Source organism: Anser anser (assembly GCF_964211835.1).
Source record: "Anser anser genome assembly, chromosome: 16".
Classification (NCBI taxonomy): Eukaryota; Metazoa; Chordata; class Aves; order Anseriformes; family Anatidae; genus Anser; species Anser anser.
The window spans coordinates 15,792,902-15,808,147 of record NC_139737.1 but is presented as its reverse complement, the minus strand read 5'-3'; the positions used below and the strand labels follow the sequence as shown (position 1 = coordinate 15,808,147).

The following is a 15,246-nucleotide window of genomic DNA, read 5'->3' as shown; positions in this document are numbered from 1 at the left end:
TCTGCTTTGTTGTACAAAGTATCTGCAGTCTCTAAAGATAAATTTGGTGTTCCCCCACCTGTCTTTCTGTAATTGTAAGTATTACTGTGTGTTCCACAATTTCCTGGCAGGCAGGCATTGTAGCATTGATTCTGGGTGCTTTTTGTCCTCTGTACGATGTAGAGATGAATGTAATCGATTTTAATTTTTTTTTATTCCCCCCCCCATCTACCCAACTGTCATTTAGGTCAGCTGGAATACTGCTCAAGGCAGGTGTGGAAGGATTCCGTCAGGAAAACACTTCTGTTTGTTCTAGTGGACAAACAACTTGGCTACTGCAATGGCCACGGTTTTCAGAGTCCCACAGTTTGTCTCACAGGCCCTCGCGCTGGGTCACCTGGTAGGTTTTCTGTCAGTGCTCTTTGCGTGCTGTTGAATGCCATAGTTAGTGTCTTTACACACTGTACTAACTGTTTTTTTCCCCCCTTCAAAGCATCTTCTTAATGTCTGACTGGCTCCCATTGTTGGACACAATGGTTTTGGATGATCTACCGAACTTGGAAGATACGTATGCCTCCTTGTACTCCTCAGCTATGGAAGACTTAGAGGTGGATTTTGATTCAGGACTGGAGGAAGATGAACTGAAACAGGAGGCTGCTCCTGAAGATTCCACAATCTTTGTAGCTTTTAAAGGAGATATAGGGGATAGAGACTTTGAGCAGAAACTAAGTGTCATACTGGAGAATGTGCCTGGCCTTTTACACATGGGTAATGTATTTCTTTATCATTTTTCAATTGTCCTTAAAATGCTTAATTACATAATCAGGGTGCTTTTAAAAAGAAGCTGATTATATTGTTTTTGAGTTACTTAGTTGGTAGTAAGATTTGTGGAGGTTGTTATTAGTGAGTTTGGGAGCTATGTTTCTTAAGCACAGAGTACAAGTTTTTGAAGTTAATTTATTGTTTCAAACTGATTTCATTAGTGAGTTCATTTATTCCTATTCAGTTCCAATGTTTTACTTGTTTTTTTTTTCTCTTTCATTTCCTTACATTACATAATGCTTTGTAGTGTGAAAGTGAAACCAGACTTGTCCAAACAGGACATGTTTTCTAATATCAAAACCATCCAATTTAAACTATTGCAGTTGAGAATAGATTTGCTCTGAAATAACTGTGCTAGTTCAAGTCAGCTGCTTTGCTGCTGCACTGACTTAACCTACGTGACTTTTTCAGAAGGGGGGCTATGGAGTGTTCTCATATGGCCCCGTGTGCCCACCGAGGTCTTGTAACAGGCAGCTCTAGCTAGTAAGTGACACAGGCTTTTAGGACAGCATCTTTTACCAGCACAGCTAGATTTGGAAAAAAGGTATCTGTCCACTGAAGGAAGGGATGCCATCCAAAGGGACCTGGGCAGGCTGGAGAAGGGGGCCCACGTGAACCGCATCAGGTTCAACAAGTCCAAGCGCAGGGTGCTGCACCTGGGTCGGGGCAGTCCCAGACATGAGCACAGGCTGGGAGAAGAACTCGCTGAGAGCAGCCCTGCGGGGAGGGACTTGGGGGTTCTGGTGGATCAAAAGCTCGACATGAGCCAGCAGAAGGGCAACTGCATCCTGGGCTGCATCGACAGAGGGGTGGGCAGCAGGTGGAGGGAGGTGATTGTGCCCCTCTGCTCTGCCCTGATGAGGTCCCACCTGGAGCATTGTGTCCATGTTTGGGGCCCCCAGCACAAGAAGGATGTGGGGCTGTTGGAGCAGGTCCAGAGGAGGGCCACAAAGACAATCAGAGGGCTGGAGCACCTCTCCTATGGAAAAAGGCTGAGAGAGCTGGGGCTGTTCAGCCTGGAGAAGAGAAGGCTCGGGGGTGACTTCATCACAGCCTTTCAGTAGTCAAAGGGTACCTATAAAAAAGATGGAGAGTGACTCTTTGCTCAATCAGTTATTGACAGGACAAGAGGGGGAATGGTTTTAAACTAAAAGAGGGGAGATTTAGATTAGATGTAAGGAGCAAATTCTTCACTCAGAGGGTGGTGAGGCACTGGCACAGGTTGCCCAGAGAAGCTGTGGATGCCCCATCCCTGGAGGTGTTGAAGGCCAGGCTGGACGGGGCTCTGAGCAACCTGATCTAGTGGGTGGCGTCCCTATGGCAGGGGGGTTGGTACTGGATGGTCTTTGGGGTCCCTTCCAACCCAGGCCATTCTGTGATTCTGTGAAGTTAGGAATGAGTTACTGACAGTCTTAAATGGCATGTTCTTAAATGGCATGTTCTAACAAAAACTTAGCACACTTTTTGTAAGTCTGCTGTCATAGTGGAAAACATAGCTGACTAAAATTTGAGCAAATGCTTCTTGTTTTCAGAAGGGCTTCCTGTTCAAAAAGCTTGAAACTGGAAGCTGAGAAATCTGTATTAGCAATATATATTTTAATGACCCTAAAAGGCATTTTGTAGCTATATTTTAGCTAGGTATCACTTAGAATAAATGTATTCAACATCACTGGTCTACCTTTTTTCTAATTCTCACCTGTTACTCTTAAAACAATTGATCAGCATAGAAACACTCATATGTAGAACAGGTTTACAAAAAATCTGTAGCTAAATATTTTGCACAACTTTAATATGGTTTTTGCAGTGGGTTGAACATACCTATTCAGAAAAGTTAAATAATATGGTATAAATTAATGAAATACGACTAGGCCTCTAGCACCTGCCTTCTGCAAAGAAGTTTCACAAGCATCTCGCAGAGTGAAATCAGTGGTTTCATTCTTGTATTCACTTATCTACGTAGTATACTAACAAATGTATTTTATCTGATTTATTAGGTATTCTGTCTTTCCAAAGTGGTTTATTCACAGAATATTTCAAATTTTGAGTAATATTGTCAAGTATTTGTGTTGCCTATTTTATTGTTTATAATTTGGGAAATTCTTATTTTGCTAATTTTTGGAAAGTACTTAAGTGGTTTGGCAGTATGAGTCACTTTACGTCTGTTCTGGAGAACTCTCCAGTATCTGAGACTAGCCTGGAATAGTTGTTCCAGATTTCTTTCAGATGCGCTTTTTTAACAAGTTATTTCACTATACTTTTTTGAAAACTGACTTTGCAGTGACTTTGACCTTTTTTCTTTTAAGAATCCAACCAGTTAAAACTGCAGAAGATAGAGCCTTGGAACAGTGTACGTGTTACCTTTAATATACCACGTGAAGCTGCAGAGCGGCTGCGGATTCTGGCTCAGAATAATAACCAACAACTTCGTGACCTGGGAATTCTCTCAGTTCAGATTGAAGGTATTTCACACCTAATTTATTTTCAAAGGCATTAATCTGCAAATATACTAGAATTTATGTATAGTCAACAAGTGACTTTGTGTACTTGGTTAATGTTGCAAAACTTTTAATTCAACAATTTGGAGAATAACTTCAATGAAAAGGTAGCTCAAGGCTTTTATTCTTCTGAGAATAGGTGTAATAATAGAAACAATGGCTGAAAATCCTCTTAGTGTCGGGAAGCCCCCTGAAAAATGTTTTTGTGAGTGCTACTAGCAAAATGTGCCCTTTTCTTTTTCGGGTTGTTTCATATGAGACTCCCTTAAAAACAAGTTTTACATGGGTTTCACAACTGAAATATCTGTGTTGTTCAAGATGAAACTGAGGGCATTTAATGTTTGTCGCAGCGTTGATTTTTCTTAAAATTGAAACACTAATAATAAAGGTAGTCTGCATAACTGTCCTTCTAAAGTGCATATTATTGGTAAAGTTTGTCCTTCCTTCCTTTAAATCTTTTAAATGTCCTTTTGAAATTGTCTGCATTCTGCTTTCCTGTATATCATTCAGTTCCCCCAAATTGTGTGTTACTTCCAGGGGAAGGTGCTATCAATTTAGCTTTAGCTCAAAATAGAAGCCAAGATGTCCGAATCAATGGGCCCCTGGGAGCAAACAACTCAGTACGAATGGAAACAGGATTTCCCATGCAAGGGGGACAAGGTAAATTTTTATTTATTTAGTTTTATACAGTTTGAAATTTAATAAGCTTATTGTGAAATTTCACTAGTTACAGCAATTATGATTCACAGAATTATAATTGCCATTAAATTATCCTATTTTCTTGTTTCCGTACTGTCAAACTATGTCTGATATTACGTAAACGGTTGGCTGCATTGTGCCCCACAAATGTTGGAGTGATTTGGATGTGGGTTCTTTTTTGATTTTTTTCTATAAAGGCTGTAAAATCACTTTAGTATAGTCAACTTGCTTCGTGCACAAATTATCACACTTTTCTGTCTTATGAAAATGAGCATAAGCCTTTATTCAATGCACAAAAATAAGCTATTTTAGATTAAATCTCTTATTGGGGGAGGACAGGACACTCATTACTGTTAGTCTCTCTTTATTTTCAGATAAACTTTTGAGATCTGATCATAGAGAATGAGTTTTCTTGGACAACTGTAGTTTTATCAGATGGTAAATTTTTATATGCATGATAAGTAATTTTTAATTACAAAAGTCAGATTTCATGAAGAGTTGAAAGAAAAACATGATATTTTCTTTCAATAGCTGAGTAAAAGGCAAGATAAACTAGTTAGTATCTTAGTAAATAGGATTTAATGCAGTTAAAATACTGAGACCATTTTTGACAGTTTAAGATACATGTGTGGCTGTTGGTGGAATGAATGGAAATAACATTTTACCTGATTAAACGGTAGTTTAAATCATTGTGCTTAGCAAAGAACATAAAATATTTAAAGGAAGTTTTACGTTGAAGGCAGTTGCTCTGATCTTCCTTGTGATGATCATGAGCTTCATTTCCTGCATACAGATAAACAATACAAATAAAACAATTTAACCAGCAGGTCAACAATATAAACCGTTTACAAGATAGCAGCCTTTGTAAAAGAAACAATGAATCTGTTTACTTTTACAATGAATCAATTACTTTCTACTATCAGATTTTGCAAAAACCTAGTACATGCGTAACTTTGACAGTATTATCACTTGGTGGCAAGTGACTGTAGTGGCTAGTCAGACAGGAAACTGTCTCAATTGGGGAGTCTCAATTCACAAGTAGGCAGTGTTTTGTTCTATAGCCTTCAAAAGGCTTGGTGCTAAAAGAACAGCTTCAGTATGACGATCACTTCGTTTATTCCAGAGAATCTAAACTTTGAGGCAGAGATCTGTGTCCTCAGGTTATTTTGGAGGAACAATTTGTCTAGACTGACTTCTCTATAAAGACATGTTTTATTAACAAAGCAAAAATTTTAAAACTCTTTTGTATGTAAAACTGCAGTACTTGATAATATGTATTGTGGCTTTTTTTTTTTTTTTTAAGGTTTAATAAGAATGAGCAATGCCGCAGCTGTCATGATGTCCCAGAGTGGAAATGTGCCCTCCTCTATGGTGGCAAGTGGTGCTAGTACTGAGCTGCAGCCAAGAACACCTAGACCTTCCTCACAGCCAGGTGGTAACAGTTAGTCGTAACACTGACCTTTGCCTGAAAATATTCTTTCTTTATTTTTATTTTTTCTTCAGCATATGTACTTGTAAATGAACTATGGAGTTGCCCTGCATTATTTCCTTTGCCTTTTCTGAGAGTTGCTCTTTCTGGGGAACCCTCCCTGCCCCTATTAATATGGTAACACTTGTCAGATAATTTGGGTATCTAAAAGTCACCAGGTTGCTTGTTATTTTGTTCAGATGCATTGCATAGTGGCAGTACCTTTTGCTAGGAGAGCTCTAGAGCTGTTATGACTGAGCTTTTTGTTAAGGAAGGGATTGGTTGAATGCGAGGCAGGTAGGAAGCAGTTGCATTAGACTGAGGAAAAAATGCTTTTCCAGGAGTAGATAAACTGGAAGCTTAAAGTGTGGGGATTTTGTGGGGTGTAGGCGCTGGGGGTTGTATGTTCAGTTTTGTTTTGTTTTTTCTTCATAATTTTGGTAGTAGAAGCTAATTGCATTTTGGGACTATAGAAAAAGAGGAGGTTATTACTTCTCCCTCAGTAAAAGGGTGGTAATACTTGCCAACTTCTATAGAACTTTGCAGTATTTATTTTTACATTGTTTTGTGGTAAATGTTTTAAACATTCTGTGAATGCTAGCTTATGATACTGTCTTAATTCATTGTTATGCCACATTTTTTAGTTGGTAGAAATAATGCTGCTAATAATTTGTATTATTCTACCAATAAGTATGTAGAAGGCTTATGTTTGTAGGAACAAGTGCAGTGGAGTTACCGTGTTTTATTTGAGAGGTTATAAATTCATGAGACCTTCTCAGGATTCCCAGACACTTTGAAAACTTTCCGAGCATTGCCTGCTCTGTCTATTGGAGAAATTGGAACACTGGAGCATTTTGTTAGACCTTAACTTCAGCAGAGTGAGCATATGCAAGCAAACAATCTATCCTTTCTTGTTTTGTGGTGTTTTTTTGCCTACAGTAGGTCATTTACTTTCTTACTTTTCTTTGCTATTTTAATAGATGCAATGGACCCACTTTTATCTGGGCTAAATATCCAGCAGCAAAATCATCCATCTGGATCTTTAGCTCCGCAACTCCATCCAATGCAGTCAGTTCCTGTAAACAGGCAAATGAACGCAGCCAACTTTCAGCAATTGCAGCAACAAACACAGTTGCAGACACGTCCTCCGCAGCCCCATCAGCAGCCACAGCAGGGTATTCGACCTTCATTTACTTCACCAGCACAGGTTCCAGTTCCCTCTGGCTGGAACCAGCTTCCTTCAGGAGCACTTCAGCCTCCTCCAACCCAGGGAGCACTGGGTACATTGACAGTAAACCAGGGTTGGAAAAAGGCCCCATTGTCTGGACAAATGCAGCAGCAACTTCAAGCAAGACCATCTCTAGCCACAGTACAAACTCCTACTCATCCTCCACCTCCATATCCTTTTGGAAGCCAGCAAGCTTCCCAGGCTCACTCAAACTTTCCCCAAATGAGCAATCCTGGCCAGTTTACTGCTCCTCAAATGAAAAGCCTTCAGGGAGGGCCCTCACGGGTTCCTACACCACTACAGCAACCCCACCTGACCAACAAATCTCCTGCTTCCTCACCCTCCTCCTTCCAGCAGGGATCTCCTGCATCATCTCCAACAGTTAACCAGACGCAGCAGCAGATGGGACCAAGGCCTCCCCAGAGTAGCACACTTTCCCAGGGATTTCAGCAGCCTGTCAGTTCTCCCAGTCGTAATCCTATGGTGCAACAGGGGAACGTACCCCCCAACTTCATGGTGATGCAGCAGCAAAACCAAGGTCCACAAGGTTTGCACCCTGGCTTAGGAGGTAAGAAGTACTGAGACAGTCTTTTATTTTACAAGGAAAAACATAAAATGGCTAGGTTACTGTTCCTTCTGAAAAGATCCTTGAAGAGACAAAATAAAGACATAGATTGTCTATGGATAAGGTGGGTGTGGGTGAATTAGCGTCAGTGTTACTTCAGTTCTACTACCTAGCTCTCTGTAATAATCTAGAAGTAAACTCTTGGCCACTGCAGAAAGAAATTGCTGTATGCAGTTGCTAGTTATGACTCCCAGTCATCCTCTTGACAGTTCTTTCACTGCCTTACAGTAAGTTCAGGATATTCAGAGATGTTTTGGGTTGGTTGTTTTAATGTTGCTTTTTTGTTCCTTTTGAGAAAGAGAAAGTGTGACAAAAACAAATGAACCTTTTCTTTTTCTCTTCAGCTTCCTCTGTCACCACTTACATTTTCTGCTACAGAAGTGAGGCTTTATTTTGCATTTTCCCTTCTAAGTTGTGTGTACATCTTGTCTTTATTTGTCATCAGTTTCTTCCCATACAAAAGAGGAAAGAGCTATTACTGCTATGGTAATTTACTCCCTGCACTAAAATGAGGAGGTCAAAGCCTGTTTTCACTTCCTCTTTGGTTGTGTGGTCTTTAGTTTTCTCCTTGGACCTCTGCACTCACATCTTTGCCTTATTGCTCTTAGAAGGCTTCTGTAACAGTGAAAGAATTTCATTTGTCAATCCAAAGATCTCTTGTGTCCTTGTTTTTCTTTTTCCCTTGTGAGCCTTTTCTAGTACTGTGCCTGACTTCTTCTAGCACTTTCTCTCTCTCTCTCAAAATATTCATTTATTCATCTTTCTCTTGAATGGCTGCTCTCAGATACTTGTACACAAGCTCTTGCTTAAGTCTTTAAAATTTTTTCTTTCCATACATGTAAAACATAAGCCATATTCTTTGTCCACCAATACACACAGTACTGTATGTATTTTAGTTTCCTTTATTTTCACATTGCATATCTGAAATCTGTAAGAAATACCTATTTTTTGGTCCACTGATTTAGGCAAGTGTCCTGTGTCTTCACTGTCTGCATCATGGATCTCATTTGAATTTGGATGAGTTTGTTTTACGTGAATTGTCTTAGTTTCAGGGTTTCCCTCTTCCAAACTGTTCTTAGGGTCTGCCAGCACCCTGTACTTCCTATATCTTCTCTTGTCTCCGTCTTCAAACTGTTACTGTTTGAAATGTCACATTTCTTTACAGTTTTGTCTCACTAACTACATATCCCCAGTCAGGAATCACTATCCTCTAGGTAGGGTAACCCTGACCTCTAGATAGCATATAATCTGGGTTCTCTTTACTTTCTACGTAAACCTACTATAGACAAAATCCTGCTTTTGCTTTATTAAAAAATAATACCCCAAATAAACTATCAGAATATGTTCTTTGGGACTCACTCTAGACCTTATTGCTAAAATCAGTAATCCTCATCTGATTTAAAAAGACAGGATTCTGTTGATTTCAGTAAAGCTATGGTATCTTCCACTTGTGGAGGATTTTTGCCTGGCTTCTGTCCATACTAATGTCCATGCTTAGGCTGTGTTTAGGGATCTTTCAATTTTTTTAGCTATCTTGCCTTCAAACACTTTCATTTCACATAGTTAATTTTGCAAATCAGAATTTTTATTAGATTGAGAATAGGCCAAATTAACATTTTTTTTTCTCAATTCAAGCATTTCTGTACGCAGAACTTTCCTAAAAGGTTAGCAGAACTAAAACTGTAGTTCTGTGAGGTGATGCTTGAAGAACTATTTATTCCCTATTTGCAGATGTACCTTGCGTTTGACCTGTAAACTTGATTATCTTAAAGTATTAATTGTAGAACTAAGACCAGCGCACTTTACATAAGCAATACAGTAAAGTGTGTAAGGAGGCTGTAACCACAGAACCAAGGTTAAATTCTGTCTGTGGATAAGAAAAATGCAGGAGGACAAGGTTCCTTCTAGGTCCGTGGCACTATCTGTGTGATGGTGAGTTAAAAGAAGCGGGTTCTGTTAAAGTTGTGTTAAAGTGGGTTCTGTTTATGCTGCTGCTCATGTTGGTAGGCACAGTGACGGTTTTGCTCTCTGTCGTAGAGCAGCAGTGGTGTTTTGATGTGTCAAGGTGTGGACATTGTGCCAGATACAGACCTGTTAGGTCTCTGTCTGGCTATTGGAATAGCAGGGTTACTTGTCTAAAGCTGGGACTTGCTGCAGCCTTTCTGGACTCTGGAGAGCCCCATGCTCTCTCATTACTCTGGAGATTTCTCAACCCATTTTGGGTGGAAGAGTTATTCTGAGTGTGCGTACACACACCAGTAGTGCAAAGGAGCGCTAAAAAGCGTGTACTTGTGTGTTATGGTGAGAGTTCCTGTTGAGAAAATAAAAAAATGGAATAAAAATACAAGATATTTGTGTTTGTGTACATGGATTCAGTTAAGGGCCTGATCAGAGATGAGATGCAATAGAGAAGAAAACAGTGAACTATGTTACTTGAATTTCTAATTTCTAAAAAGTCAAAGTTTTCCCTTTTCCATGGGGTTAATTTTGTACTTAAACCAGAAGCAGAATTACATTTTGAACTGAGTAATAGTGGCTTGTTAGGCAGAACTATTGCACAGATGAGAACTGTAAGCATGCCTTCAGTGCGTTTCGTATATTGGCAAAAAACTGCTTTCTGCCTAAACCAGTAATGTGACAGTACAGATTCAAAGGTATTTTTCCTATTGTAATCCAGTTATAGATTTTTTTTCCTTTCTTTCTTCTTTCTTCCTTCTTTTCATACTTACTAATAAAAAAAATCTTGTATTAAGGAATGCCCAAGCGCCTCCCTCCTGGGTTCCCTTCAGGCCAGGCTAACCAGAGCTTCATGCAAGGTCAGGTGCCTTCCACAGCACCAGGAACACCGGTGAACAGCGGAGCTCCGCAGCTACAAACTAGCCAAACTGTGCAGCACGCAGGTCTGTTTGGAACTAGTTTTTCCTCATTTTTTTCTTTTTTTGTAGAAAACTATGCTTATACTTGTGTAACACAATTACTAAAACATTAAATTCTTGCCAGTAATAGAGAGTTTTAGCTACCTGGGGCTGAAAGTGCTGCAGCGGTGTGCTGTGCGTATTGTTAAATGAGGAAAATTAAAACGGGAGGCTGCTTGTGGTTTGCAAACAACCCAAGTATTATTGCTTAGGACTGCTATACTAGGATCCAGAAGTATCCATTTAGAAATTAAATAGAAGTAGTGTTGACAATTGAAGACTAAGGGTAATAAGATACAACATAAAAGGAACTTCTTGTCCAGAAAAAAAAAGATGTTATCTTAGAAACAGAAATAAAAATATAATAAATAAATAAAAAGCTCTTGTGATTTGAAAAGATTATTAGTTCATTCAAAAGCTTTGGAAGTCTGCTTACAGACAGTCCTGTAAAAATGAAATCTTTAGTTCACAAATGCCTCCATTTAACAATTCTGTTATTAGCCTTTCATCTGGATTATGGATACCCTGATAACGTCATGTCATCACTATTGTGTGTGTATTTATTTTGCAACCCATTCTAAAACAGCCTCAATTTTGAAGCTTAGTTTAGTTGGGAATTGTTCCATTGAGTTAGGTGCTATTGTGGAATATTTTTAAACTTACGTGCAGGTAAGGCTTACCAGGAATTTCAATCATTCTGCAGTGTCATATGTACGTGAAGTGCCAGGCTAAGTGTTTGTTTTGAAGTGCCAGTATGGTCTTCTCTTTTGACACCTAACGTTTATCTGTAGCATCAAACATCATAGCATAGGACTGCAAATGTGTCAGATATCCTAGCTTTCATTAGAAAATAGAGGAAAATAATTTTGGAGTTCTACTCAACATCAGATGTGAAAACTTTATACCACTCCAACTGTTTCCTAATTGGCCTTTTTTATTAAAGGTGGCCAAGGATCTGGACCTCCTCAGAATCAGATGCAAGCACCACATGGCCCACCAAATATGATGCAGACCAATTTAATGGGACTTCATGGAACTATGAACAACCAGCAGACTGGTGCTAGTGGGGTGCCACAAGTTAACATGGGCAACATACAGGGACAGCCACAACAAGGACCACAGTCTCAGCTTATGGGAATGCATCAGCAAATCGTATCCTCACAAGGACAGATGGTAAACATTCAGGCTCAGGGATCGCTGAACCCTCAAAACCAGATGATACTTTCTCGAACTCAGCTCATGCCGCAAGGCCAAATGATGGTAACACCACAGAACCAAAATCTTGGCCCTTCACCCCAAAGGATGACCCCGCCCAAACAGATGATTCCCCAGCAGGGACAACAGATGATGTCTACACACAATCAGATGATGGGACCTCAAGGCCAGGTCTTGTTACAGCAAAACTCGATGATGGAACAGATGATGACCACTCAAATGCAAGGAAATAAACAGCCTTTTAATACTCAAAACCAGTCCAATGTTATGACGGGGCCAGCTCAACTGATGAGAGGACCAACCCCAAACATGCAGGGTAACATGGTGCAGTTCACTGGGCAGATGATGGCACAGCAAGGCCCTGTGAACGGTAACCCTTCTCAGGTTATGGGGATGCAAGGGCAAGTTTTAAGACCTACTGGACCTGGCACCCACATAGCTCAGCAACTTGGGGATACTACTACAACAACTAATAATGATGTGAACTTGACACAGATGTTACCTGATGTTCCTGTGCAGCAGCCAAACATGGTGCCTTCCCATATGCAAGCAATGCAAGGAAACAACAGTGCTTCGGGGAGTCATTTCTCTGGCCACGGACTGCCTTTCAGTACTGGGTTTAGTGGAACGCCAAATGGGAATCAGATTTCCTGTGGACAGAATCCTGGTTTTCCTGTCAATAAAGATGTCACGCTCACAAGTCCTCTCTTGGTTAACCTTCTACAAAGTGACATATCGGCAGGACACTTTGGTGTGAACAACAAACAAAATAATCAGAATGCCAATAAGCCAAAAAAGAAGAAGCCTCCAAGGAAGAAGAAAAACAATCAACAACTGGAACAGACAAAGTAGGTGTAATATCACATTGGTTTTATATGGGACCTGGGAAAGTCCTGCTGGCAACTTGTCAATATTTTTTTCAGCAAGCATGCAGTGAGCCCTGTATTATTTCATATGTTAGCAATTTCTCTTAAGCGTTAAATGATAGTGCCATGGCAAGTCTGCCCCTAGAAAGTTCATTCATGATAAAGAAAAAGATGCAAACATCCTAGTTCAGTTATAAATCTATTCAAAACAGCAACGTTCACTACATTTACTGGGTAGAGGAGGTATAGAAGTTGTTTTAAAATGTCAGTGGACACATGGGGCCGTGGCCTTTGGAGAGGAGGCTGCCGTTCTCGGGCAGTCTTGACAGCCACCATCAAAGGTTGGGAAGTACTTTCAGCTTTCAGAAGAGTTATAAACCTCTGTATTACGATGTGCTGTATAGACTGGGGCGGGGGGGGGGGTGTTTTCTGAGATGCGTGTATATCTGTGTGTTTCTGCTTGGGACCGAGTTGTACTTCTCTTTTAGTTGAAGCTGCAGCTAGGAGTTCGAGTATGGTGCTCTCTGGTATGGGGATAACAAGCCCAAGCAATGCTGGCCTTCCTGCCCTAGGATAGGCTAAGAGGAAAGAAAAGCCACAAGCCTTGAGAGAGAACCTGCAAATGCAACAGTAATTGAGAGAAAATGAACATATCAATGTAGTAGAAATACAAGATTGCTGAATCTTTTGATTCTTCTTTGACTGGTATATTTTGTTGGCCCGCTGTGATCTTTTGTTGTTGGCAGTGTATTAATGCCAGCACAGGGTGGTTGACTACTGCTGCTGTATCTTTGTTCAGCTAAAATGAGTATGTAGGCAGATATGCTATATCTAATTATGTACTATATATATATATATATATAAGCTTTGGCTGCAGGTGAGCCACAGGGTCATTGACAGGAATCCACAGGAATCCATGTGATGAAATGTCTTTTTTTTTTTTTTTCTCCCAGTTCACTTTAGGAAAGAATGGAAGAACTGCACAAATTTACAACACAAGAATATCCAAATTTGCATAACCTGTTGCAAGTGATCTTTTGTGACAGTCCTTAACTATGTTAATTCTGTAGTACTGTAAAATGCAAGAGCTGTTACTTGTATTTTGGCGGTGTAGAAATGCTGCATAGAGAAGGTAAAGCAAAGCATGCTGGTTTAAGAGACTCTGAAAAAAGTCTTTCAAATACCTGCTATTTCATTGTATGTATGAGTGATGGTATGGCCTGCAAAACAGGCCTTATGATTTCAGATTAAATCATCACAAATTAATGTGTACACAATCTATGGAGAAACCTTGTTTAAGTAACTTGGGACCAAGTGGCCAAAACATGTGTAGACTACAACACTGGTGTCTTGGAAACCATAACTGAGGTAGCACTTCTTTTGCAGCGCCTAACCCGTGATGCATCGTCAGCTTCTGGAAGGCGTAGAGCAGGGCTCCTTCCAGCTGCGACACGAGGAGCAGGGTAGGGACCTTCCCAAGGCAGGACGCGGTGCAGCACCGAGCTTCTGGCTGGGCTAGTCTTCGCTTATGTGGAAGGGAGGTGTGTGAGGGCACGTAGGTGTCTTCATTTTGGCATTCCAGAAATTTGAGTGCAGTTAATCTGGCAAGAGGGGCTTTTAACAGTTTATTGCAAAAGGTAGTGTAGTGTGGTCCATGTTTAAAGAATACGAGTCGTAGCAGAACAGTGGAACACGTCTTTCTGCTTTCAATCCGCAAACCCCTCAGAAAATTTTGAATAAAAGTAAACATACTTTTGTTTGTTGTTCACCAAACCCTTAAAGCTGTCCAGATATCTTTATAACAGTATCAATGTCTTACTTTTCTTTCAATCAAAAATGTTCTCGTTGCATAATGCTACCAACACCGATTTGTAGTACTGGTAGGCACTACTGATCGTTTGCAACAAAGTAAAATATGCAATCCTTGTGTCATTATTCATCATCTGTGTCTTTCATGGAAAGCCAGTTCTTTTTGCCCCAAATTAGATGCAAAAATGGCCATGTATTTCTAGGAGGGAAGGTCTGGTGCTATGTGTAGAAATAAACTGCTTCAATTCTAAATAGATTTCAATAAAATAATAGCAATCACTGCTGTATTGCCATGGAAATCACAAAGGGTTCAGAGGGAGCAGAAGAGTTTGCACTCTATTCTGAAAAGAAAATCCATTAATCATTAAAGAAAAGCCTGATTATGTTTGTTCTCATTGGTCTTTCTGATGATTACCCAGCTTCGGTGTGGCCTGGGAATATCAATAAATGGATAGATAAAGTTCCCTTGAGCTTACAAAGCCCCAGAAGGCTCTTTGCTTGTTAGAAAGTTTTCAAAATAAGAGAAGCCTAAATTAAAGTTTTTCCTATTGAGCCCTAAGAATTTAAAAGAATTTCTAGCTCATAAATGATGCTTTTAATGAGATTTCTGCTTACTTAACAAAAGAAATACTACTTTCTACTTCTATCACTTTGATTTTCAGTGAACTTTCTCCTGGCATTGTTATTTGCAGAATAATGTGTTTGTCACCTGATACGGATTAGCATTTTGTTTCTTAACTGGCTGTGTGTTAATCCCTCTGTCCTCGCAGGAGCATTCAGAAGGGTGTTATCCTCGTAAATGGGTTAGAGTGAAAAGGTGAGACTGTTCTCCAGCAAAAGAAGGGAGACTGCAGTGCAGACCAAGTTGAAGCTGGTCACGATTCCTTCCTGCCTCACTCACTGTCTGCATCCTTGGCACAGTTAGCCAAGCTCAGCGCTTACCTAGCTCGGAACTGCGGATTCTTTTAAGTCTGACTTGGATCAATACCTTTTGTATCAGAAACAAATAGGTGCTTCTCATCACGGCTTCTCTGTAGTTATTCTTCAGAATTGTAGAATTCAAAGCAGCAAACCTTGTTTGGAAATGCAGCTAACTTGATAATGACACTAAAAATGATTCAGTTT

General features: G+C 40.0%; 1 protein-coding gene across 7 annotated transcripts in view; it reads left to right on the top strand.

Moving 5' to 3' along the window:
• NCOA6 (nuclear receptor coactivator 6) overlaps positions 1-15,246 on the top strand; it is a 47,120-nt gene that overhangs the window by 14,495 nt on the left and 17,379 nt on the right. For all 7 annotated transcript variants that reach the window (XR_014572990.1, XR_014572991.1, XM_083801321.1 and 4 more), the window contains 8 exons: positions 227-379; positions 473-747; positions 3,105-3,260; positions 3,834-3,956; positions 5,299-5,427; positions 6,444-7,259; positions 10,070-10,216; positions 11,175-12,294. Coding sequence is in view for 5 of the 7 variants with exons in the window: in XM_083801321.1 (XP_083657447.1) it covers positions 483-747; positions 3,105-3,260; positions 3,834-3,956; positions 5,299-5,427; positions 6,444-7,259; positions 10,070-10,216; positions 11,175-12,294 (2,756 nt within the window). In the remaining 2 variants the exon portion in view is untranslated. The remainder of the gene's footprint in view (positions 1-226; positions 380-472; positions 748-3,104; positions 3,261-3,833; positions 3,957-5,298; positions 5,428-6,443; positions 7,260-10,069; positions 10,217-11,174; positions 12,295-15,246) is intronic.